The sequence below is a fragment of the Crotalus tigris genome, unplaced genomic scaffold (genome assembly GCF_016545835.1).
Source record: "Crotalus tigris isolate CLP2741 ecotype Arizona unplaced genomic scaffold, ASM1654583v1 scf7180000017739.2905288, whole genome shotgun sequence".
NCBI classification, from domain to species: domain Eukaryota; kingdom Metazoa; phylum Chordata; class Lepidosauria; order Squamata; family Viperidae; genus Crotalus; species Crotalus tigris.
Window position 1 is genome coordinate 107,062 of NW_024096605.1, and position 27,790 is coordinate 134,851.

A 27,790-nucleotide genomic window follows, 5' to 3' on the forward strand; every position below is an offset into this window, starting at 1 on the left:
AGGCTCGCATCTGTCGTGAGCGTGACCCTGTTCGGTTCCCTGAATATGCTCCCCTTGAGGGTCATGGGGGATAGCCACCATTTTAGTGATTTCATCACCTGTGCTGGTACCGGCACTCTCCTGCTGGAGGTGCTGAGGTTCCTCCTCTGGTAGGGTAGGAGGAACCACTGCAACTCCCGCGAGTGGAGCCTTGCCCATGGGATGATGCCCATGCAAGATATCATCTTCCCCAGGAGCTTCGAGAGTTGTAGCAAGGGCACTCTCCTGATCTTTTGAATTTGGTGGATTAGCTTGGATATGCTGATCAGTCGCTCCTGGGAAAGGAATACCCCGCACTGTGACGTGTCTATCACCGCGCCCAGGTGTTGCAGTCTCCTTGAGGGAATGAGGTGGTTCTTGTTTAGATTGACCGAGAATCCGTGCCCCTGTAGGGTTCGGATCGTGGTCTTGAGATCTGCCCTTGCTTGTTTCTGAGATCTGGACTGAATCAAGATGTCGTCCAGATAAAACTGTACGCGAACCGGCATCAGCCTGAGATGGGCTGCTATTACAGCTAGGATTTTGGTACATACCCTTGGTGCTGAAGATAGTCCGAAGGGTAAGGCCCTGTATTGGTAATGCCGGCCCGCGTAGGTAAATCTGAGGAATTTCCGGTAGCGGGGATGGATGGGAATGTGTAGGTACGCCTCTGTGAGATCTATTGAGGATAATAGATCGTCTTCCCTGACGCTGGCTAGGATGGACTTCAATGAGTGCATCTTGAACTTCCTGTACTTTATGAAATGATTCAGGCCCTTCAGGTCCAATATTGCTCTCCACCCTCCTGATGTCTTTGGAATAACGAAGAGGATGGAATAAAATCCTCTTCCCTCCTCTTCCTTTGGTACCCTCTCTATGGCTTGAATTGACAGGAGGTGAGCTATGGCCGAAGTTATCAGCCTCGTCTTGTGTACCTTTCTGGAGAGGGGGCATCTGATGAACCGGCTTGGTGGGGGAGAACAAAAGTCTAAGGTCAGGCCATGCCTGATCGTTTCCAAGACCCAGGCGTCGGTGGTGGTCTGCTCCCAGACCTCGCTGAAGTTTCCTAACCGACCCCCGATGGGAGTGTCCTGTTTGGCGTCACTTGGTACGCTTAAAGGATCTGCCTCCCGCTCCCCTATATGGGCGTCTGGACTGGAACTGGCCTCTGGCTCCCGGGCTTTGGCGATCCTGGGTTCGATCCTGTCTCGGATCGAAGGATCGTGAGCCTCTGGGCCAGTCCCAGGATTGCCCTGATCGAAAGGGCTGTCTCCATTCCCAGGGGCTTCCTGGGCGGGAGCCCTGTCTCCGGAAGTCCTGACTGCCTCTCCTGTCTAACTTCTTTGATGGGTGTACTAGGATTTTTTTCTTGTCTCTGCCTTCGCTGACGTGTGGGTCCAGAATGGAACCAAACAGGGCTTCTCCACTGTATTTGGACGTCGAAAGACGCCATTTGGACCTCAGGTCTGTCTTCCAATTTTTGAGCCCCAGTAGCCTTCGCGAGGCCACTGTGGCCGCAATGGACCTTGCCGCATACTTTGTTGCGTACAGTGAAGCGTCAGACACGAATTGAGAGGCCGCGAGGAGCTTGGCCAATGTTTGGTGTACTCTGACCTGGTCTGGAGGCACCGTGCCTTGCAGTTCCCTCAGCCACATGATATTGGCCCTCGCGAAGAATGATGATGAAGTGGCTGCTCTGGCCGCCCAGGCTGCGGCCATATGGGAACGCCGGAGGGAGTGTTCAAATTTCTTCTCCTCAGGTCTCAAGACCTCCGCCATGTCTCCTGGAATCGCGGAGGTCGAAAATAATGAGATCAAGGGGTTATCTACAGTGGGAACCTCTAACATGTTAGAGAAGGAGGGAGATAGGTTGAAAAGCTTTCTTTCCGCGCTGTTAGGTGCCGGTGGGCTAGCAAGTGAGGACCATTGTTCCTCCAGCGTGGTCATAAAGACCTCCGCACATGGGATGTACTTATCCTGTGGAACCTTTTTGGCAAATAGAGGATTGGCCTCCTTGCTTGTTGAGGGCTTCTCATCCTGTACTGATGTTAGGTTGACTGTGGAAACTGCCTTTATCAGGAGTGATTTTAGGAGCGCTGGGTTAAAGAGGCCAGAGCTTGTCGCCTGCTCATGTGCGGTCTCCTCGTCCTCCGAGAGGGGCATGTCTGACATGTCCAGGTCTACTGAGTCACCCTCTCCCAATTGAGAGGAAGTTTCAGAGATGCTGGTAGGGGGCGGCCTAGCCCGTCCCTTACGGGGTGTGTGAAAAGCCACTTGCCCCTTAGAAGCCATGAACTGGGAGAATGCATCCTGCATGAATGCCTGAAATTGTGCCGACCATATGTTCTCCTGCGCCTTGTCGTTGGGGTGAGGCGCTGGAGTGTGGTCGGGTGAAGAAGCTGGTGAGGAGGGATTGGAGGAATCTAACTGTTCAGTTTCCCCAGGAGGAGACCAAGTCTTGAGCACTTCCTCGGCAGTAGGTTCTGTGCTGGGTGCCACCCCTGGGACAGGGGAAACAAAATTTGTCCCATTGACATTGGTTCTCTGTGCTCTGCTAATTTGCCTTTCTAAAGCCAAATGTCTCCTCAAAGCCTCTCGCTCAGCCGTTTTGGACTGTCCCTTCTGAGAAAGGTGCTTTGTTTTAGCTTTCTTCTTCCCCCCCACCTCTGATTCAGAAGATCTGCGTTTTTGTTGTTGCTGTGGGGGGGACAATTGAGGGACCTGTGTGACTGAATACGAGACATTGTCTGCCATTGTGCCAGACACCCCGAGTAGGCAATGCCTGGAAAGGGGGAATGAGATACGCAGATCAGATGCAGATGCTTGGGGCTGTGCCCTCTTCTGCCTATACAAACAATGGCCGGACAGACAGGAATCTTTGGACAGAAGATCCTGCAAGGCAGTGACTAAAGGTCACTATAGGAACAGTTAGGAAAAGACAAAATATTCCTCCTCACCTCCTCACCTAGTCCAGACAAAAGTACAGTTTATATCTCTCTCTCCCCCGGTCTGTGGCTGTGGTAGCAGACCACGCTCAGAACTGATAGAGTTTCTAATCTTTTATTCCTCTTCCTTCCTCTTGCCCAAGTGTCTTAATGTAAAGGAAAAAAGCGGCGGCTAAACTGCTTGTTTAAAATGGCGAATGGGAGGAAGCCCCGCCTCCCAATAGTAGCCGGATGAGCCACGAGGCTCCAACAATGGCGGGTCTTTAATAGCCAGCAATAGGGTAATTAACCGGCTTGAATGGCTCTTTTGTCCTTAAGGGGGCTGTGCCTCTCCGCTGGGGGAGAAAAAACGGCGCTGAGGCTCTGCCGGTCGGGTTGGGCGCGCTGCGCTTCTCGCGCCGCTCAGCTGATCAGCGCTCTGTTTTCCCGCGCCGCTCAGCTGTTTGGCGCTGAACGGCGCCTCAGCTCCTCCGCCGGACCGAGTGGCCTCCGTGCCACTCAGCTGCCCGGCGGGTGGTCCGGGAAATGTCCCCGCGCCAAACAGCTGGTTGGCGGGATCCGCGGAAGATCCACTGACCGGCCCGAGCCCCCCTGGCTAACCGCCCTGGCGATCCTCTCACCACTCCGACGATCCTGGCTGGGAGGCGTCGGTGTTCTATTCCTCTGCCCGGGATCCCTGCCTGCTGCAAAAAGGGGAGGAGAAAAAAAAAAAAACTGGAAGAGGATATTCTTTTCTTTGTGAAAACTCTTCTTTCCTAAGAGCTGCTTCTCGCACTTCTACCAGGCTTCGAGACTGAGTCAAAACTGGGGTCACGCCCAAAGGAAGGGGTGTGGCCGAAGTTTTTACCCAGTCTGCCAGGCAGGAAGGCCGTCATAGAACCCATCCATTTGGACTCTACAGCCATCCTGCTGGAGAATAATAGAATGTTACATAGTTGAACCAATATATATATATAAGGCCTTCTTCCTACCTGAACCCATAACCCAGAAAGGCATAAATAAGCAAATTACATATTTGCTAGTGGATTGAGAAAACAGTTGTAAGAATCTTTGAGGCATAATTAAAGTGTTTTAATTCTGTAGTCAATGATAATGTCCTAAGAACCTAAGAATTGCTCTAGAGGTGCAAACCAGAGATCTATGGGATATCTACAAGCGAAACATGAGCACAATTTTATCTTCCAATTTTTGTCCCAATTCCCATGATGAACTTTACATCAGTTCAATCAGGTGAAAAGATTTCAAGGAGCCTGTATAAGCTGAATGACATAGCTAACATTTCTAACAAGCACTCAACATGGATGACTGGCAGTTTTGTAACTGTTCCCTTAAGATGATCTTAATTTATCAAAGCACTACTCAAAAAATGATCTTCTATAAGTATTGAATAAAATGATGCTCACTTATAATATGAAACTAATATTGTTTTCCATGTTCCTTCTTTAAAATCCAGAATAGGAACTGGTTCTCCTTTTTTAAAAGTCCAGTTTTAGCACTGTTAGGTTATCAAGGAAGAGGAGAACTAGAAAACAGATCTACAAATTTTGCTACAAATACCCTGAAACCATCTTCTTTTATACTCATAGCTGGTATTATTTGGTCTTCTTACCTCACTCAAAGAAGTGAGTCCACTTATGTACATTTTTAGGCAAAGCACAAGAATCCTTAGCAGCTCTCTCTCTTTTACTTCATTTGTCATTTAAAAAATGAAATAAAAAATAATAATTCACTGCAGAGGATGGCGATGATGATGATTTACATCTAAGGGAAAAATTCCTTTCATAGATTCTCTTAAACAGCCAGAAGAGGAGCAGCCAGCTCGGAGCAGCATTCACTTGGGAAATAAAAGCCAATTTCTAAAAAAGCTCTTTAACTGTGACCAGGCTTGCTGATGAAACAAAAGAGGAACTACAGACCAATGGCTTCTTCTCACAACATTTGTCTGTTTATGGGACCAGCACTGTATAATGAGCAGCTCTCTTTTTTAAAACCACAGGATGACCTAATGCATCAATACTTTAAATGTTATAAAAAGTATTTGCATAAAAGCGATCAGGAGAGCTATTGCCTGTAGAGGCTCCAGCCCTTATTGATGTTGCAAATGAGAGCACTGAAAATATCCTCGTGTGTTTCTGGGCAACCTTGGTAGGAAATGAAATGAATCTTTCTGCTTTTGCTTTTTCAGGGAAACATCTCTAGACAAATCTCTTCATTGACATCCAAAATACAGCTAATCGTTTTCTTCACGGACATACAAAATTATTTGTCCAACCAAAGGAAAGCAGAAAGATGAAAGGTAAAATGAGACAACTAAGCCTAGAACAAATGCACTGTGGAAAAGGAGGGGATGTACAGGATTTGAAATGGCTGGTATGACTCATCCTTAAAACATAAGCACAACATAAAATGCAATTGTTTTCTTAAAACTGGCCAAACAGACCTTAATTTAGATACAGGTAATCTTTGACTTACAACCATTTGTCTAGCAAATGTTCAAAGTTACACACTGAAAAAAGTGACTTACAACCACTATCACAGCATTCCCACAGTCACATGATCAAAACTTAGGCACTTGGCAACAGGCATGTATTTATGGCCATTGCAGCATATCCAGGATCCGGTGATCACCATTTGTGACTTCCTTAGCCAGCTTTTGACCAGCAAAGTCAATGGGGGAAGCGAGGTTCACTTAATGATCATGTAATTCACTTAAAAAGAAAAAGTGGTAAAATCAGGGACAATTCACTTAACAACCACCTTGCTTAGCAACGGAAATTCTGGTACCGATTATGGTTATAAGTCGATTGACAGAGCCATGTGGAATCCTAAACATAGAGAATGATGACCACTGATCATTCAGCAAACTGGTGTTCTGATGCTAGGATGCAAATAAACCATTTACCCTTCTTCTGCAGTTGATGTACTTTGCCCTAATGGTCAGGACATTATCAGCATGCAAAAATGGTAATTTGCATGCCAGGGTAAGGTGAGTAAATGGTTCCATTCACTCTTTTGACCCGGGCAGGATCCATAACTGGGAAAAGCCATGAAAAAACACAGAACAAAAAGAACTCAGGTTTCAGTTCATTGCAAGAGTGAAGTCCGGGATATTAAATGGTAGGTGCGTTGCACAGGTGATGGAGTTTGCCAAAGAAGAAATTCTGGATGCTTCTTTTGGCAAAGATTTATATGGACATGGCTAGATTATATACCATGAGGTCTAAAAATTGTGAGATAGAGGAAAATAAACTCAAAAGACGAGTTGCCATTTGGAATACCAAATCACATTTCTTCATTGCATTTAGCACCAAATGTAAATATTTTGGGGAACCTTTCCTCAGATGCAAAATATAATTCTTCACAAATGAATTAGCTACAACAGTGTGTCTCTAATAGGTCCAGAAGAAATTATAGGACTAACTATTTTCAAATTCCTTCCTTAATCTTGTTAATATAACGTTTTTTTATTATTTATTCATATTTATTATTTTTAAGGCAGCGAACCTCAAGGCAACGAACATATCCAACACACCTTCCTCCTCAAATTTTCTCCACAAAAACAACCCTGTGAGGTGGGTTGGACTGAGGGAGAATGACTGACCCAAAGTCACTCAGTTGGCTTTCATGGCTAAGACAGGACTTGAACTCATGCTGTCCTGTTTTCTAGCCTGATGCCTTAACCACTAGACCAAACTGGCCCTGTTAAGTGATTGCACCTACACAGCTACAACCCATGCATATCTTCACCAACCCCTTCATCAATATTTAACTGAGACATTATTCATTCCTGCTAGGCCTTTTTACCTGCTGAAAATTCTGCAAGCATCTTTGAAAACTAGACAAACCGAAAAGCAAGCAATGGCTTCTCAACAGACATGGAACCACATCCCCCATTAGCCTGAAATGATTACAGTACATCCCTAGATTACCTCATACGGCACGGTTTATCTAGACCTGGTTACTTGGAAGTTCCAAGGTAGGACCTATTCGAGATTACCTGGAAGTTTCATCAATTTCAAAGGTTACTCCCATTGCAGAGAATTGCAATTTAAGGATTATTTTTTATGGCTTCCTATTTATCAAAGTCACTTCCTTCTGTAACAGGCATGTGTCAAATATTACCTGAAATGACGAACTGCAATCACGAATGGACAACCTTTAGGGCAATTAGCTCTCTGAGTTCAAGGTAAACAAGAAAAATTTATCACTTGTATATTTACAAGGAAAAAGAAAACCTAAGGGAGATGAGTTAGAAGCATAGTTGCTAAATAAACCACATCATCCTTGGATGTTGGTAGAGCTGTTGCTTGGCAGCTTTTGAATATAATTTACATCAATACACACACTTCCATGACTAAGGTCATGAGTCACTGTGTTGTGCTGGTTCACTTTCTTTCTCCAAGGTTGGTTCCAGTCAGTGGGGATTGGGAAGGAGAGAGCCCACCCCTGGCTTCTACTATGTGGGATACTATAAGGACCGGTGCTCTCTTTGCTCCTATTAAGCACCTAGATGAGACTATGAATGAACTCAGTCGTTGCCACAGCGTGAGGTATCATCTCCCCAATTACATCCGTTTGTCCCTTCAAATTGGGCAAGAGAGTCGTGCTGTAGGTCTCGTCTCTCAGGGAATTATACTTGGCAAGCCCAAGGAAGCCTTCATTCTTTTGGTGTCTACCTTGTGTACATTTCCCTCCCCCTCCCCAAAGTGAGGTCAGCTCCATTCCTCCTTATTTTATGGAAGTCCCTCAAAACGTGGCTTTGGCATTAGGGCTGGGGATCTCAGGGGACAATGAGGTGGCTCCATTGCTGATCAAATCTTGTGTGTGTTTGTATGTTTGTATGTGTACATGTGCGTTTATATGACTGCATTTGACATGTTTATTGTTTTTATATCTTTTTTGCTCTACCCTGCTTAGAGCAGTGGTTCTCAACCTTTTTAATGCCGCGACCCCCAACCGGTTGTAAGTCGAGGATTACTCAACCAGTCGTAAGTAGAGGACTACTCAACTGGTGCAGCACCGTTTGCAGAATGGGACTTTTGGCGGGCTCAGCAGGGCAGAGACAGCCTGGACAAGTCCTATTGGCTTTTGAAAGCCAATAGAATTAGACTCTATTCAAGAGAGTCTATTCTATTGGCTTTCAAAAGCCAATAGAATAAAAGGGAGTAGCACAGCTAAGGAAAAGGGGAAAAAAATGGTGGACTGCGTTGTTTGGCGACCCCCGTGAAATGGTCATTTGACCCCAAATGGGGTCCCGACCCACAGGTTGAGAACCACTGGCCTAGAGTCACTTCTCATGAGATGGGCAGCCATATAAATTTGATAAATAAAAGTAATTTATTTATGACTAAAATAATAATAATGACTACAAACAACCATTGTGGCAAAAGAAAGCAAATACAATACCATTAATAATAGGCTTCCTGGTGCAATCCCAAAACTGGAGCACTACTTGAACATCCTTGGCATTGATAAAGTACCCATCAGTCAGTTGCAAAGGACAGTTTTGCCTGGAACAACTTACACATCCTGCGACAATGCCTTTAACACCATCAAACTACATCTGCCTATCTCAGCTCCTAGGAATGATCTAATACAGGGGTGTCAAACTTGCAACGTCAACTTGCAACATATTGTGACTTTTTTCCCATTGCCGGTAATGGGGTGGGCACAGTTTCGCCATGACGCATCTGGTCTGCGGGCCGGCAGTTGACACCCCTGATCTAATAGGTGGATAAAAATCCAAATTCATTTGGATGACTCTGTGACCAACAGCTGACTTAACTGATAGGAATACTTTAACCTATTATGAAACCCAAATAAAAACACGGTTACCATTCACTTGGAAAAAAGTTAACCAGTCTAGTTGGCCTTCCTTGTTTTAATATATTGTTTGAATCCAGACTTCCTGCTTGCTTCTGCTAAACAGAATAAACTTGTACACCAAGAACAATCCTGGATTACTATTCCAGCTTCTAAAGAGAGCAACAAGCTAATAATCTCATGTTTAGGTTAAACAAAACATGTTTAGTTTCTTTAGTTGTTTGTAGTACAAGCAGGAATGAGTAATCTTAGTCCCATTAGCATCCTGCTTGTTCACAATAAACCAGAATTTACATAGATTTGGGGTTTACCAATTGCTCTAGTTTTCTGGGTTTTATTTCCAATACTGGTTCACCATTTCAGTATTTGGAATGAATCTTTCTTAAAAATAGGCATTCTGTTCCTATTAAAGCAGCTTGTGGCAAAGCAAGAGAGGGAAGATCAAATTACAAATTTCCTTTCATCCTCTTTGATACAACAGAACGATTGCTGGAATATTACCAGGAGAAAATGAAAAAGCTCTTAGCGACAGTGGTGATTAATTACTAAGTTTGCAATCTGACCTTGCTTTCTTCAAGCTTGAGTCAAGTAATCTAATTAGCTATCATTTTCTCTTTTTTAAAAAAAGTTAAGCTACTATAATATATATTAGATTTAATGAACCAAAGAAGGAATACAATATTGCAATTACTACAATTTACTAATAAAATAGAGGTTTTAAGGTTCTTTTTTAAATTATGGAAATATTAAGTCATATTTCATACCTTCACATACTCCAAAGCTGGATCCATAGCATTCTGGTCTCTGAAAAGAAATAGCAGTATGTTAGCCAGTATGTATAATCATTTTGTGTCATTTAAAACAAAATCAGTTTTATCTTGTTACTCCTCTTCTACTATCTCTTTTAAAGGAGAGTGATTTAAATCAGGGGAAACAGGGTGGAAAGACAGATTTACTCCTGGCCTTTTTTCTAGCATCAGAAACCCAACACAACATCTGTCTGCCTCTTTGATCTCGAACAGCTACTGATTTGATTTGATTTCCAGTTTGCATCTAGAACAGGTTCTAGACTGAATTCACACCTCATATGAAACCATAATGCAGTTTCCTGTGCAGCTCTTACCATAATGGTTTATAAACATGATCCATGCCTTAACATTATTATTCCCCATTGAATAAATATGATAAAATAAATCATGTTTATTATAAGATCCAATCCCAGCCTTGTGTCACGGCAATATTTAGAGATATACAGTAATTAATCAGAATGTGGACAATATTTAGCACTGGATCTTTTCCAGCCATTCAGCAAACATGGGATGAGCTATCAAGCCAGCAAAAAATTAGTATTATAAAAAAATTAAACTCACAATGGACTACCTAACCATAGCAATGGCACAATTTATAAAATGCTAGTAGTTTCTAATAATTAATAAAGTAATTATAAGTATGGATGTATGGGAAATAATAAGATTGGAAACGATTTAGACTACAGTCATTTATACACCCCTGAGAATTTAGTGCAATTTTTTTTAACCCCAATATAAAGAAAGTTCCAGTAATCTTGAAAATATCCTTTGTAACTAAAAACCTATACCTTTCTCTGAAATGTCTATTGTTCAATATTCTCAATCTGGAGTTTCAAAATGGTCAGCAAAAATCTGAAAATCTGATTTCAAAGTAAACCTGATTTCAAAGTATCATTCTAATAGAAATCTGAATCTTTCTAAAATCATGGGTTAGCCTTCTGTATAACACTGTAATGATAATAAGGCATAGAGCAGGGATTTTCAAACTTGACTCTTTTATGATTTGTGGACTTCAACTCCCAGAATTCCTCAGCCAGTGCCTTGCTGAGGAATTCTGGGAGTTGAAGTCCATAAGTCATCAAAGGGCCAAGTTTGAAGAGCCCTGGCATAGAGTCATATTAAGTATTTTTAAATTAGTTGGTTGAAACAAAGGAATATTTGAGGTTAAGGAAGAATGGAATGTTGTGTGGCTGAACGGAATCTCCGTCCTGGCTGTGAAAACTAATTTCTGGGTTGTGCACCAATTTAAAGGGCTTCCTTTGGACAAGGTGAATTGTAAGGTGACCAACTTTTTTACAATGGGGAGGATACAAATAAATTGAAGAAAAAAAGTGAGTCTAATGCGTGCGTGTGTGCCATGTCGTGTTTCAATAAGAAATAAAGCCACTTGTGTGCAGCATACTCTTGCGTGCAGCGCACTCTCTCAAAACAATTCCCCTGTGCAGAGTGCATGCGTCTCATAATCGCGTCTCGCCACACTGTACCGAGCCTTGACGAATCGTCTTATCAAATACAAATACGTCACATCACACACAACGGATCGGCATTGATCGAATACGGAGATTTACAGATTAGTCTTCAAATATCGAAAAGGAGGACATGTAGGAGGACACTTTTCGAGAGAGGACAGAACTTACAAAAGAAGGACTGTCCTCCCTAAAGGAGGACGGTTGGTCACCTTAGAATTGTCAATGAGAAAGGGAGGGGTGTACCGTATATTGCCCCAGTTGCTCCTGATTCTCTTTTAAATAGCTAGTGTTTTCAGTGTATTCAGATCTAAGGATATAATAAATGTTTATGTCTTTGGTATTTGTTAATATGTTCCTGCTTGTGGGAGGGGTTAAAATCAAAGAAAGGGGTTTGCTTGATTTAGGTGTTTAAAAAGAAGTCTATTTTTTTTCTCCTAATAAGAGTCTCATAAATCCTGCCTTTTTTGTGGGTTTTTTTGGAGTGGTGGGGGGTGGTGAATGTCATTTTGGAGCTTATTCTGACCTGTTAGGAGAAATTGCAGCAATGGTTCCTATTGCAGGCCTCCTATTCTACACATGTTCAGTTAGGTCTGGTTAAGGGTTATATATTCATGCTTGGTGAATCATTCTCCATGTAACCTTCAGTTAAGAGCTGTATTGTTAGAGGTTCTGACAAGCCAATGTCTTAAAAACCTGAAACCAGTAAGCAGATCTCTGAGCAATATTCAAACAATAACAAAACCCAGAAAACTCCCAGAAACATCTGCTCTAAAGGACTGTTATCTTCCTACAGGGTATTACTGAATACCATAAACATCCTATTCATTAAGAAAATATTTAAAAAACACAAAATTCCAGGTTTATAATATTAATAGTACATATCTGAAATGATAGGAAGTATTATTGGGTTTTGCAGGGGGAAAAAATAGTTTGCTTCACTGAGTAGACATATAGTATTTTCCATCATCATCCTTCCCAAATGTGAGTGAAAAGAAATTATTTCTATCCAAACCCCCCATCCCCCCCCAAAAATGATTAGAAGACAGCTTTTAAATGCACTTTTATTAATTGGAATGATGAATAAGAGAGGGGTTGAATCTTTAAAAAGACAGTGAAAACCGCTTTCATTTTCTAAGCAGTAATTTAAATAATACTGAATTCTTACAAAAATAAGCCTTTTGAAAGATATAGCATATGAAGGTAAATGAATTGAATTTTAATTGAGAATACACAATTACTCTGTAGTTTTAGAATAAAATAATAAATGAGCAGAAACGTACAGATGTAAAGGTGATACTATACTCAATTATATAGGGCAGTGATGGCGAACCTTTTAGAGACTGAGTGCCCCAAACCCAACCCCTGCCCCCGCTCTGCCTCCCGCCCTGCCTGCTCTAACCCTGCCCGCCCCCTGCTCCACCCGCCCACAGGGCCATTCACTACCTCAATGGCCTGCTATAGCAGATTGCCCAGGCAGCCCTGCAGCGCCATGGCAGCCACTCCCTACGCCCACACCTGGCAGCATCATTTGCACGCTATGGGGCGTGAGGGTGGAGTCTTGTGCCTGCTGCCCGGCTACGTCCCTGGCTGTGCTGCTCCGTGTAGGCCATGCCTGGGGGCAACTCTCCTCCAGGGGGACTGCTGGAGAGGAGGGGGCCGTGGGGGAGATGGGGCTGGGGTGACAGCGCGCGTGCCCACAGAGAGGACTCCGAGTGCCGCCTCTGGCACGCGTGCCATAGGTTCGCCACCACTGATATAGGGGTTCAAATTACTTTCCAGGTTTAATACTGTATTGAATAGAAGCTGATTTTCTTTTAAATGACTCTGAATAAAGCATCATTTAGATAACTCTAGAATAGCTTGTGGTTCCCCCCCCCAAACTTGAACAATATCTTGTAAATCAACTTTATTATACAGTAAATTAGACAAAAATTCACATATACTACAGCAGGGGTAGTCAACCTTGGCTCTTTTATGACTCGTGGACTTCAACTCCCAGAATTCCTGAGCCAGAGAGCCAAGGTTGACTACCCCCGTGCTACAGTAAGGGAAAAAAATCAGATATGAACTTTTTTCTCTTTTCCCCATGGTCTTTTAACTATAATAGATCCTAACTGTGAACTCCCATAATTTCTTACTGCTAGCCATGCCGATTAGAGTGGATGGCAGTTAAAATCTTTAAAAAGTCTGAAGAACACCATATTCTTTCTCCTACTGCTGCCCTTAGTGACTAACAAACATACATTATAAACCATAATAAATTTGTTAGTGTTTCATTACACCCGGTATCTGATGAAAAAGAATAGTCCTTATGAGTTTGTGCTGAATGCATGTATTGGTTTTTAGTATACATTGTTTTTGTTAACTGATTAATCTTGCTGTTCCACTGGAAAAAGCTTTTGGTGGTGCTGAATGACAAAGCACCATCGCAGCCACCCCACCACAGCAGCTTCAAAAAGGATATTTATTAAGTTAATCTTGTGCTAGCAATTCAATATCCAACTTCAGGAGACATTACTTTGGAACTAATCAGACTAGGAATCTTCTAACCTCTGTCTATTGTTGAAGTCAGATTGTTTTGAACTCTGTGAACTCTACAAACCTGAGGTCTAATTCATATGTTCACCAGATATGACAAAAATCACCCCTATCTTCAGCCATTAAAGCAGATAACACCTGGGTCACACACAGCACTGCTGGGAGAAAGAAAGAGAACAAAAGATGTAACCTTTAATTAAGCAGGCTACAAAACAATGGCTTAACCTGGATTTGAAACATGACAGTCACAATATCTGCACTCATCAAACCAGACTAAAGGGAGCTCAGCACAAGGAGACAGACTGTATCTCTCTATTAAAAGAAACTTCTAATAGTAGAGGTCCAGCTTGGTAAACTAAACAGTTCATTATCTATTTGAAATATTAACCAGCATAGTTCATATAATAATCATTATCCATTTTAATTGCATCTCCAAGATCCAAGTAGAGAACAACTTTTATTTTTTTAAAAATAGAACAGCTCTCAAGTCATTGGTTGAGTCTTTCCCAATCTAGCACATTCCAGTTGCAGGAAGTGGACAGTGAACCTGGGAAATGTGTTTCATGCACATCTAGAAGGCAAAACCAACCTCACAACCTACATACTTGTGTTGGACATCAGAAGGCAAAAGGGAGAGCTTTTTCATAAATGCCACCCTGTATGTGTTGTCATAATTTTTGATGCAGGCTTCATTTGGTGTGGACATCTACATCAATACCAATCAGAAAAATATAATGACTATTTGAGACATTCCAATTTCCTTTTTTCATTTACACACATATTTTTATGAACTTGGGAAAAAGTCATTTGAGGGGGGGGGAACCCTCACAAAGCTTATAATACAAGTTCTCTTGAGCTGATGGGCACCTTCAAAATTTTGAAATCAAGTTTCAAGTTCTCTGACTCAACGGCTATAGGTTTGCCGATATCCACAATCACCATCAGCATGATTAGTCAGAAAACACCAATTACTGTCTTCTTCTAACACAGGATATTCTCTGCTTTATCTTCATCTTTTTCTGGGCAAGTGGGCACCCTTCCAGACAAAGCACAGGACTGTAACTACCCTATCCATAATGCTAAATTTCTAAAAGAATTCATAAAGCCTATTTGTGGCTCAGCTGCATTCTTGGAAATAAAGAAGCTGGCTGTTTACTCTGTAGCACGCAGCCTTTCTGTTGAAAATCAAAAGAATTTTATTTTAAAATTCAAAAAGAGTGGGCAGGGAGTCTGGGTAGTAGCAAAAGTTCCAGTAGCACACTAGGAATCCTGGTTGTAGTTAAAAAAACTGTCCAGCTATTGCCCTGAACACTATTTGTGTTTCTTTCAATAAAGAGAGATTCTAAAAAATTCCATAAACAATAAAACTTTTGCAATTTCACATGGTTTTTATTTGTGTGTGTGTGTATCCTCTTCTTCCTTTGCACGATTTTTGGTTACAGGTCCTCTTCTGTACATGAAAATACTATGTCTCTTAAGATTATCAATTACCTTTCTCTCAATTATTTTGCACACATATATGCAGGCAAACCCAGAAAACCAATAAAGGGAACTGCTAATGTTGCTCTTTTCATCAGTTCTAATTAACATTTATGAGGCCACCAGCAATAAACCTACAGGATTATAACTCCGCTCAAACACAGCTGCACAGGAGTCCTCTTACATCAATTTAGCTGAAAGCTTGTCTCACCACCTTAATCAGCTGCTTTTCATCTGGTGTTATAAAGTTCCTAGTTTGAAGATGTTTGCCTTCCTGGAGAACCCCAAGTCATTCCTCTTTTTCCTTGTCTCTATGTGTTTGCTTACAGGCTCTTTCTTGTAAGGACAGCTTCTACTGATACATGATGAAAATCAAGTAACCGAGCGGTTGTCATAAGCGCTGACTCCGCAGGACTGTTTGGCTTCCCAGTGATCAGATAAGCCCAATTCCCATGTCAACAAAGGACCATTTGATGTAGCTCATTAGCATTGGAAAGAAAAAGTGATTTCATCCTTCAGAAGATAAGAGAACTAGCATAACAAACAGCAACTTCCCATCTAAAAGAAATGTTAACTTCTGGACACACCCCGTTTCCTACCGTAAGCACTAAAACAGAAACATACACACACTAGGGGTAAACTAAGCCAGTTGTAAATGTGGCTATCTTTAGTGTACTAATATTCTGAAACACCTCTTTATAAGTGACATTTTACTGTCTAATAACCCAGCTTTATTTGTAGAAATTTATGGAGGGTTTCTATTTTTAATCCACCCAAGATTTTCCCATCATGCAGTCTATCTTTTTCTTTATGCCAGAAAAAAAGATCCCATTCTAGTGGGAAGATGGAGTAGCACTACAGTGACTTTTAACTAAATTTATCTGGACTATTAAAGCTAGACCGTGAAAACACAACAATCACTATATGACAGATTGTTGGATAAGCTCTGGAAGTACTTTTAAGATTCACATGTTCAATATTACTTTATTTAATAAAGGCCATTGATGGAATAAACCAGAAGTCTTCAAACTTGGCCCTTTTATGACTTGAATAGAATTCCTCAGCCAGCGTGCCACAAGTCATAAAAGGGCCAAGTTTGAAGACCACTTTATCATTGATAAGACCTTGGATCATGCAGACTCCATCAGCATGGAATCCCTGATTATCAGAATCCAGATGAGGGGGGAGACACATCATCAGAATGGATGATTGTCATGTGCCTAACCAATTACTTTATAGTGTACTGTAGTCTGGGAACAGACCTTGAAGTTGACCATGCTAGGGCTGGCTACAAAGGCACTGTGAAAAAACCCTACACCATTGTGTCATCCAGCCAAGGAATTGGAAGGGCTTCAAATAATGGCAATTGCTGACAGAACTTGCTAAAGAACCCTCTACCAGCTTTGAAGACAGAGCCACCAAAAACTAATAGAAAACCACGAATGGCATCACAGAATAACACCCCCCACTGCTACAAGGATGAACTTACAGTGTCCCCCATTGTGCTAGATTTGGCACTTCCAGACCGGCACTGCAGAGCCACCTCTGTATTCACAGATGAATTACACAACAGAAGAATAGAATGGCTATTATATAGTGTAGAATGTGTATGTTGAAAAGACTTGCATTGTACCCAAAGAGCAAGGTATATAATATCATTGGGATATGTATTACCATCAGTGCTTCAAATAATGGCATGCTATGGCAAGATTACAAAATAAGATCCAAGCCTTTGCTTGAATAGCTTTGGCTATTGGGTGGTTTCAGCATTCCAATCAATCAATCAGTCAATGAATCAATCACTTCTATTCTCTACTAGGTAGAAGAGTTAACATTAGGGTTAGCTAAGTTATTAGTGAGGAACTAAAGAGCCTCTTGATGCGGGTGAAGAAGGAGAGTGCAAAAGTTGGCTTGAAATTAAACATTAAGAAAACCAAAATCATGGCATCCGGCCCTCTCAGTTCCTGGCAAATAGATGGGGAAGAAATGGAGATAGTGACAGATTTTATTTTTCTGGGCTCAAAGATCACCTCAGATGGGGACTGCAGCCAAGAAATTAAAAGACGCTTGCTCCTGGGGAGGAAAGCTATGGTAAATGTAGACAGCATACTAAAAAGCAGAGACATCACCCTGCCAACAAAAGTGTGTATAGTCCAGGCCATGGTTTTCCCAGTTGCAATGTATGGCTGTGAAAGTTGGACCATAAGAAAGGCTGAGCGCCAAAGAATTGAGGCCTTTGAACTATGGTGCTGGAGAAGACCCCTGCGAGTCCCTTGGACTGCAAGGCGTTCAAACCGGTCAGTCCTAGAAGAGATCAACCCCGACTGCTCTTTAGAAGGCCAGATCCTGAAGTTGAAACTCAAATAATTTGGCCACCTAATGAGAAGGAAGGACTCACTGGAGAAGGGCCTAATGCTGGGAAAGATTGAGGGCAATAGAAGAAGGGGACGACAGAGAATGAGATGGCTGGATGGAGTCACTGAAGCAGTAGGTGTGAACTTAAATGGACTCCAGAAGATGGTAGAGGACAGGAAGACCTGGAGGAACATTGTCCATGGGGTCGCGATGGGTCGGACACGACTTCGCAATTAACAACAAGAAGTTATTAGCTGCTTTTGTTTGTTTGTTTTAAAAAAACAAAGATACACAGTGTTAAACCTGGACATTCAGTACAGTATCTGAAATATTAATTGGTCCAATAAACAGTATCTTAGCACTTGCAAAATGGCTGTAGTGCAGTTGACCATTTTAATGTGGAATTCTGGGAATGTTCTTCAATTGGAGAAGGCTAGAAATAGGATATAGCAGAGGTTCCTCAACCTTTTGGGCACCAGGGACCGGTTCTGTGGAGAGAGGTTTTTCCATGAACCGGAGGGTTTTAAGTGCTGCCTGCATCTCATGGATGGGGCTTTGTTTGTTTGTGAGGACTGGTTGCTGGCATGCCGCGGATCAGTACTGGTCCACAGACCGGGGTTGGGAATCCCTGGGATAAGGAAGAGAATTGACCGAGGAATCTACTACACACTTATTTGGGCGCATCGCTCAGTTCAGTGGAATTTATTGCTAAGTATGTGTACATAAGTAACCGTACATTTAGTTTAACTTGGCTAACTATTTTAGAGAAGAGAATTATATTAGTATACCAATATATTAAGGTCACAATTTAGTCAAGGTTGATTTCAGAAAGTTTCAAATGTTCAGCTCTGCTGAATCATAAACAAACAGTCCTCAACTTACAAGTAGTTATTAGGGACCATTCAAAGTTCCAATATTTCCCCCCCCCCATGGTCACATGACTGCATTTTTGGTGCTTGGCAAGCAGCCCACACTTAGCTGTTTGCAGCACCTCAAAGTCACATGACCACAATTTACATTTTTGCCATAAATCAGTGTTTATTGACCACTGCAAAAAAGGTCATAAAAGTGGGTCTGGTCACATGGTGATCCACTTTACAAGAGTCATTACTTACAACTGAAATTATGGTCATAAGTTGAGCACTATCTGCAGTTTAAAAAATTGCATTTGTCTTATTAACATTATTTTAAAATAATGTTAATAAGACAAAACCATGCTTTCAATTATTTACATATTAAATATACTGTGGCTTCCACTTTATTATAATAATCTCAGCACTACTATAGCACAACCTTTCACTTCTGATGTCTATGGAGATTCTTAGTTGCCTCTTGAAAATTTTTTACTTTTGATATTTAATAGCTTTCCAAATGCAGTTTTTTTTTTAAGGATAAAAACCATCCTCCATAGATGTCAATATGATTCCAGACCACCACCCCAATTCTCTTAACTGCCAGGAACTTCACAGATGGACTCTAATGAATTAGCAAGCTCTCTTTGAATAAAGTTTAAATACACATATCTCATGTCCTTACAATGCATTTTTTACTTTTACGCACTTGCAGATTCATTCATTTAAATCTATCAATCCCATTTGAAAAGTACAGACATTTTTACCTAGGTTGAGAGCCATCTCTATGCATCAGCCATTAATACTGGTGCTTTGAGATTTACATTACATGCTTATAGGTAAAGCAGGTGTGAAAGGCTTCCAGTTTAAGATCACTAAATTCATATTTGAAAACTTAAACACATCGTGATACAAGTCTGGACATACTGTCAGATCAGTTCTCCTGGAGTATTATTGTCCATGTGAGCACAAGGGGACATGGGAAGTAAATGCACTTACATGTGCAATGTTTCAAGAATAGAGAAACCAATTGGTTTATCAGACCAATTGGATTACTTATTGAGATGCTTGTTTTTAAACGATTAAGACCGAGAACAAGACCCTGAACACTAAAAAGAAATTGGCATGACACCCTGCAGTTTTTACACCAAACCACCAAATCTCCAATTCCCCAGAAGAACATTTCTACCTGTCCCTTGTCATTCTTCGTTTGAAGCAAAAAAGATAAAAAGAGTCCATCAAAAAGCCAGATGGGTCACCAAGAGTTCTCTTTCCAGAGAAGTCATGTGGTAGCTCTTGTCTCCTGCCCAGTTTGTCTAACTTGAATCTTATGCAGTCTTCCTCAAGTCGAACTCATCTCCTGGCAACTACATGGATAATTCCTTGTTGTTTTATCTGCAAAAATATGACAATGGTTGCTGCTACCTTCCTCCAGGATGTTTTTCCAACTCTACACTTTAGCCCAGGGGTCTTAAAACTTGGCCTTTTTATGACTTGTGGACTTCAGCTCCAGAATTCCTCAGCCAGCTTGATTCATTCATTCTCTCTCTCTCTCTCTCTCTCTCTCTCTCCCTCTCCCTCTCCCTCCCCCCTCTCTCTCACACACACATACACACACACACACACACACAAGTTCAGTTCAAATCTGGATTTGTTATACATGAAGAACTAATCACCAAACCATTAGTGAAGTCAAACTAAAGTTGTGTTTTCAGTTTCTGGAACTGTTGAGACATTTTCCAAATTGTTAAGAGAAACACATTAGAATTCAACCCAAAGGTAAACCCCCAAAAGTCAAAAGGTTATCTTCTCGATCCACCCCACAAGAATGTCTGTACGTGATTCTTTATGAGCAACACTCACCAGTCCCTGCTGTTTGCATAAAAACTAACTGCATCTTTTGGACAAAATTATCCAATTTTTGTTCTCAAATGACAGTAAGGAGTTTCAAATACTGAAAGGCAAAGAAAAAAAATAGTCCTAATATCTGTATCTGAGCAATGCTAGGCATGCTGGCTGAGGAATTCTGGGAGTTGAAGTCCACAAGTCATAAGAGGGCCAAGTTTGAAGACCCCTGACTTATGTGAACAAGCTAAGTTCACATAAGCTGAGGTTGATCATACATACCTTTTGGCTGTACTGTGGTAACAAGCCAAGGCTAATAGTTATTTGCAAGATGGTAGAGTCTCTGAAAATTCTTAAAAAAAATAATAATAATACAGGTGGTCCTTGACTTACGACCACAGTTGAGCCCAAAATTTATGTGGTTAAGTCAGACATTTGTTAAATGGCTTTTGCCCCATTTTACACTCTTTCTTGTCAATTAAGTGAATCATTGCAATTGCCAAGTTAGTAACACAGTTGTTAAGTGAATCTGGCTTCCCCTTTGATTTGCTTGTTGGAAGATCGCAAAAGATGTTCACCTGATCCCAGGACACGGCAACCATCATAAATAATTTTGATCACATGATAATTGTGATCACGTGATCATGGGGATGCTGCAACGGTCATATGTGTAAAAACGGTCATAAGTCACTTTTTTCAGTGCTGTTGTAACTTTGAATCATCACTAAATGAACTGTTGTAAATTGAGGACTACCTGTAATAGCAACAAGGGTGAATGTGACCTTTTTGGTGTTTTTAGCCTTTTTAGCATTAGCCCAGGCCAGGGGTAGGGAACCTTGGCTCTTTTATGACTTGTGGACTTCAACTCCCAGAATTCCTGAGCCAGCCACACTGAGGGGAAAGGGAGAGGTTTCCAAGCTGAGCCATGCTAGCTCAGGAATTCTGGGAGTTGAAGTCCATAAGTCATAAAAGAGCCAAGATTCCCCACCCCTAGCCTAGGAGATAACTCATCTCCTTGACTGCCTGAATTATTGGGATGTTTAGTTTTTAATTCATTCACAATGCCAGAGGGTTAGGGTTGTCTGCTCTGCTATTCATCACGTACCTGAAACTATTTCCTAAATATTTATTTGGTATCTACAGAGATTACATTTTGATTTTAAAATTGCCTATATGATGGGGGTTAACAGACTCAGGCTCAATCCTGACAAGACCTAGTGGCTTTGGATGTTGCCTCCCAAGGATCATGTCGACTGTTCAGTGTTGACTCTTGCGGGGGAAAATATACCCCCTTCGGAGCGGGTTCACAACTTGGGTGTCCTCCTTGATCCACAGCTGAATTTGGAACATCATTTGACTGCTGTGGCTGGGAGGACCTTTGCACAAGTTCATCTGTTGCACCAGTTGCGACCCTACCTGGACCGGGAGGCTCTCCTTACAGTCACTCATGCCCTTGTCACCTCACGTCTGGACTACTGCAACGCGCTCTACATGGGGCTACCCTTGAAAAGTATTCAGAGACTACAGTTGGTCCAGAATACAGCCGCGCGAGTGATAGTGGGTGCTCCTCGATATACCCACGTTACACCTATCCTCCGTGAGCTGCACTGGTTGCCTATTGGTCTCCAGGTCCAATTCAAGGTGTTGGTTATTACCTTTAAAGCCCTATATGGCTCAGGGCCAGGCTATTTGTGAGACCGCCTACTACCTCATAGTTCCCTTCGTCCGGTTAGATCCCACAGGCTGGGCCTCCTTCAGGTCCCGTCGGCCAAGCAATGCCATTTGGCGGGGCTGCGGAGGAGGGCTTTCTCTGTGATGGCGCCCACGTCTTGGAACCAGCTCCCCCTGGAGATTAGAACCGCTCCCACCCTGTTGGTTTTCCGTAAGCTCCTTAAGACCTGGCTTTTCCGGCAGGCCTGGGGTTTATAAAATCTGACCCCTGGATGACTGTTCTTGTACTGTTTGTTTTGTTATGTTTTATGTGTTTTTATTGTTAGCCGCCCAGAGTCCTCCGGGAGTGGGGCGGCTTATAAATTTTAAAAATAAATAAATAAAATAATGGATATTATTTGGTGCATAGTTATACTTTTTTTAAAAAAATAAGACCAAAATAAATGATAACCAGATAAAGGAAGCATTTACATGCAATATATTTATTCTGCCACATGCCGCAGTCAGCTATCCTGCACTGGCAGACATTTGGACCTATTTCTTTATATAATCATAAAACTTTCCAGAGCATAATCTTAATAGGCCAATAGCAGCACTAGATGCTACTTTTTTGAAATATCTAATAATGAATAATGATCTGACCAAGTATCACGAGATAAGAAAGGAATGTTTAAATAATAAAAAGCATTAAAATCAGTACATTCATGCTGCCTTAAGGGTTTTATACATTCCAGAAATCCACTTGCATTCTTATTCTTCATTTCTCTCTCCCTTTTCACATTCTTGTAATACTAGTTAATAACTTACAAGATTTGGGGGGAAACATTCACTTTTCAATTTAAGGTCACAATGTCAAAGGCAGAAATTTACAAAGATTGAAATTTACCAGAATTTTTCATCCTTGAGTCATCCAGTGTACTAAACAGTGTAGTTTTACAGTACTGTAAAGTAATCCTTCATAGATTACTGCCTTTTCATGGCGAAGGGGCTTGCGTAACTCAATGAAGCTATGAGCTATGCCGTCCAGGGCCACCCAAGACGGACAGGTCATAGCAGAGAGTTCTGACAAAATGCGACCTACTGGAGAAGGAAATGGCAACCCACTCAAGTATCTTTGCCATGAAAATCCCATGGACAGTACCAAAAGGCAAAAAGATATGACGCTGGAAGATGAGCCCCTCAGGTCGGAAGGTGTCCAATATGCTACTGGGGAAGAGCAGAGGGCTAGTACTAGTAGCGCCAGAAAGAGTGAAGTGACTAGGCCAAAGCCGAAAGGACGCTCAGCTGTGGATGCATCTGGTGGTGAAAGGAAAGTCCGATGCTGTAAAGATCTTTTCTCCATAGGAACCTGGAATGTAAGATCCATGAATCAAGGCAAACTGGACGTGGTCAAACAAGAGATGACAAGACTGAACATCGACATCTTAGGAATCAGCGAACTAAAATGGACAGGAATGGGTGAATTTAATTCTGAGGACCATCAGATATACTACTATGGGCAAGAATCCCTCAGAAGAAATGGAGTAGCCTTCATAGTCAATAAAAGACTAGGAAAAGCAATACTGGGATACAATCCCCAAAATGACAGAATGATCTCAGTGCGAATCCAAGGCAAACCATTCAATATCACAGTAGTCCAAATCTATGCCCCAACCACTGATGCTGAAGAGGATGAACTTGACCGGTTCTATGAAGCCCTATAGCACCTTATAAAATCAACACCAAAAGATTATGTCCTTATCATCATGGGGGATTGGAATGCTAAAGTAGGAAACCAAAAGATAAATGGAATAACAGGCAAGTTTGGCCTTGGAGTACAAAATGAAGCAGGGCACAGGCTGATAGAATTTTGTCAAGAGAATATGATGGTCATAGCAAACACTCTTTTCCAACAACCCAAGAGACGGCTCTACACATGGACATCATCAGATGATCAACACAGAAATCAGATTGACTATGTGCTCTGCAGCCAAAGATGGAGAAGCTCTATACAGTCAGTAAAAACAAGACCAGGAGCTGACTGTGGCTCAGATCATGAGCTTCTCGTTGCAAAATTTAGGCTTAAATTGAAGAAAGTAGGGAAAAACACTAGACCTCTCAGGTATGAACTAAATCATATCCCTAATGAATATACAGTAGAGGTGACAAATAGATTTAAGGAATTAGATCTGATAGACAGAGTGCCTGAAGAACTATGGATGGAGGTTCGCAACACTGTACAAGAGGTAGCAACTAAAACCATCCCAAAGAAAAAGAAATGCAAGAAAGTAAAATGGCTGTCTGAGGAAGCTTTGCAAATAGCTGAAGAAAGAAGGGAAGCAAAAGGCAAGGGAGAAAGATACACCCAATTGAACGCAGAATTCAGAGAATAGCTAGAAGAGATAAGAATGCCCTTTTAAATGAACAATGCAAAGAAATAGAAGAGAACAATAGAATAGGGAGAACCAGAGATCTCTTCAAGAAAATTGGAGATATGAAGGGAACCTTTCATGCAAAGATGGGCATGATACAGGACCAAAATGGCAGGGACCTAACAGAGGCAGAAGAGATTAAGAAGAGGTGGCCAAATTACATAGAAGAACTATACAAGAACGAGCTTAGCGTCCCTGATAACCATGATGGGGTGGTCATTGATCTCAAGCCAGACATCCTAGAATGTGAAGTGAAATGGGCCTTAGGAAAGCTGAGCAACAACAAAGCTAGTGGAGGTGACAGTATTCCAGCTGAGCTATTCAAAATCTTAAAAGACAATGCAGTAAAAGTGCTACACTCAATTTGCCAGCAAATTTGGAAAACTCAACAGTGGCCACAGGATTGGAAAAGGTCAGTTTACATTCCAATTCCAAAGAAAGGCAATGCCAAAGAATGTTCAAACTATCGCACCATTGCACTCATTTCACATGCAAGTAAAGTTATGCTTAAAATCCTACAAGCTAGACTCCAGCAGTATGTGAATCTAGAACTTCCAGAAGTACAGGCAGGATTTCGAAGAGGCAGAGGAACTAGAACTGCCAACATATGCTGGATCATGGAGAAAGCTAGGGAGTTCCAGAAAAACATCTACTTCTGCTTCATTGACTATGCTAAAGCCTTTGATTGTGTGGATCACAACAAATTGTGGCAAGTTCTTAAAGAGATGGGAGTACCAGACCATCTCATTTGTCTCTTGAGAAACCTATATGCGGGTCAAGAAGCAACAGTGAGAATTGGACATGGAACCACTGATTGGTTCAAAATTGGGAAAGGAGTCCGGCAATGCTGTATTCTGTCGCCCTGCCTATTTAACTTATATGCAGAGCACATCATGAGAAAGGCAGGGCTAGATGAATCAACAGTTAGAATTAAGATTGCTGGGAGAAATATCAACAACCTAAGATATGCAGATGATACCACTCTAATGGCAGAAAGCGAAGAGAAACTAAAGAGCCTCTTGATGCGAGTGAAGAAGGAGAGTGCAAAAGTTGGCTTGAAACTCAACATTAAGAAAACCAAGATCATGGCATCCAGTCCTCTCAATTCCTGGCAAATAGATGGGGAAGAAATGGAGATAGTGGGCTCCAAGATCACCACAGATGGAGACTGCAGCCAAGAAATGATTGCTCCTGAGGGGGAAAGCTATGGCAAATCTAGACTAAAAAGCAGAGACATTACACTGCCAACAAAAGTACGTATAGTCAAGGCCATGGTTTTCCCAGTTGCAATGTATGGCTGTGAAAGTTGGATCGTAAGAAAGGCTGAGCACAAAAGAATTGAGGCCTTTGAACTATGGTGCTGGAGAAGACTCCTACGAGTCCCCTGGACTGCAAGGCAATCAAACCGGTCAGTTCTAGAGGAGATCAACCCTGACTGCTCTTTAGAAGGCCAGATCCTGAAGTTGAAACTCAAGTACTTTGGCCACCTAATGAGAAAGAAGGACTCACTGGAGAAGAGCCTAATACTGGGAAAGATTGAGGGCAATAGAAGAAGGGGACAACAGAGAATGAGGTGGCTGGATGGAGTCACTGAAACAGTAGGTGTGAGCTTAAATGGACTCCAGAAGATGGTAGAGGACAGGAAGGCCTGGAGGAACATTGTCCATGGGGTCGGACATGACTTTGCAACTAACAACAAAAGGCCATGAACTTAGACAGAACCCATTTTCTTCAATATTGCACAGGTAGAAACACCACCCACATTCTTATCACAAACAGGGTGCCTATTTGTTTTGACAAGGGAGAGAAGACCATGATCTCCTCCATCATCATTAAAAAAAGAACATAAATTGCATAAAATGTGCACTAGTTAATTTACACATATAGACAGGGAAGCCCTATTGTTCAGTGGAATAAAACAGCTCCTTAGGACAGCAGGTTTGTGGTATGAAACTCACACCAGTTGTTGGAACAGTGACATCTTTATACAATGGTGCACAGCTCTCTGGAGCAGTTTATTGTCCAGACTGGCTCTATGCATCCTTTTGAGTGGACTGAAAGTAAAAAAACATGGAGGATTTGTGCTGTCACCCTGAGGACAACCTCAGAACTATGCTGAGGTTACTGTAAGTGGCATCATTCAGGATCAAGGCTGAGCAAAGGATTTAAATAGGTGATTCATAATGCATTTTATCATTAATTAATCAGGTGGGTCCTTTGCTAGGCTTACAGAGCTGCTTCAAAAGCTATCCCCCATGGATTCTATACACATTATTTACACAATATATATGCACATATATTGTAGACATCAAAGCAATCACACAAGCCTGGCAAATAAACCCAATTACATTAAAGCTTCAAACAGCTTGTTCAGTTCAGACTGTGCACAATCCCATTATGTAACCCCCAATCCCACTCATGGTTTTCTGCAAATTCCACTGGATTTGGGCAAGTGCCAACATTTTCTAGAATGTCATGGAATTTTTGAGAAAATAAAATCACACACGAATGGAAACAAGTTCATATATTCACAATACCCCTCTGAATTCTATTGGGCTTAATATTTCTACTGGTTTTCAAAGCCAAATTTTATCACCTCAAAAGGAAGTAACAATTCATTCATCAGAACTGGCTTTTCTTCTCCTATAGCGTTGCAATGTATTTTTGAAAGCATTGTCACAAAACTAGAGAAGTATTGTTTGAATGGTGGCAAATCATCCGCTTCCCAGACCCTTTGTCTTCTTCTAAAACGACATTAATCATGTGTAGTCTGCATGGAAATGGGATTATCATGATCCAGCCTGAAAGCTGATTATATAGCTTATTTTTAAACATTTCCAGGAATGGGGGATTCCACAGTGTCCTTGTGATGACTCAGTAGCTGTTGGGCAGTAGTGAAGTTCATAGTATATTATGTAGCCATTTGTTCTACATTAAACTAATGAGTTGATGTTTTTAAAATTCTGAAAAAAAAGTTGGATATAGTTCCACGTTGAATAACATAAAAACCCAAATGAGCAAATCAAAATAATTTGTACCATGACTGGCTAATTACTGAGATCAAGAAATCTCAGAAGGCAGATGGTATGGATAAAAAAGTGATTATTGGTGTGACTGAAGAGGGAAGCTATAGCAACACAGATTAGGTTAGATGATTTCCTGTTGGCATTCACTTGTCTCTGGGATGGGATATTATGTGTGTATGTTTATTCGAGAAGGAGGGGGGAGAGAGAGAGAGAGAGAGAGAGAAGCATGGCTCAGATGTTGGGATCTCCATACATCTGTTTTTCCATATACTCTGGAGACCAATTTATTTAATCTGATCTGGGCCTGTAAATCCTATCAGCATTACTACTGTCTCCTCCTGTTGCTACAATCTCAATGTCTGTGATAATTGTGGTACTTGTTCTTCCCTCCTCCCTCCCTCCTCCCACCAGAATGCCAGGAGGAATTAAGAAACTCTGAGACTTTAGAATGGTGTTTCTCAACCTTAGCAACTTTAAGATATGTGGACTTCAACTCCCAAAATTCCCCAGCCAGAATGTTGAAAGAGGATCACTGCTTTAGAACCACAGA

General features: G+C 41.7%; 1 protein-coding gene across 2 annotated transcripts in view; it reads right to left on the reverse strand.

The window, feature by feature from the left end:
• Positions 1-27,790, reverse strand: part of BCAR3 (BCAR3 adaptor protein, NSP family member) — a 104,401-nt gene that overhangs the window by 51,795 nt on the left and 24,816 nt on the right. For both annotated transcript variants that reach the window (XM_039339743.1, XM_039339742.1), the window contains one exon: positions 9,551-9,590. In XM_039339743.1, the coding sequence (XP_039195677.1) occupies positions 9,551-9,590 (40 nt within the window). The remainder of the gene's footprint in view (positions 1-9,550; positions 9,591-27,790) is intronic.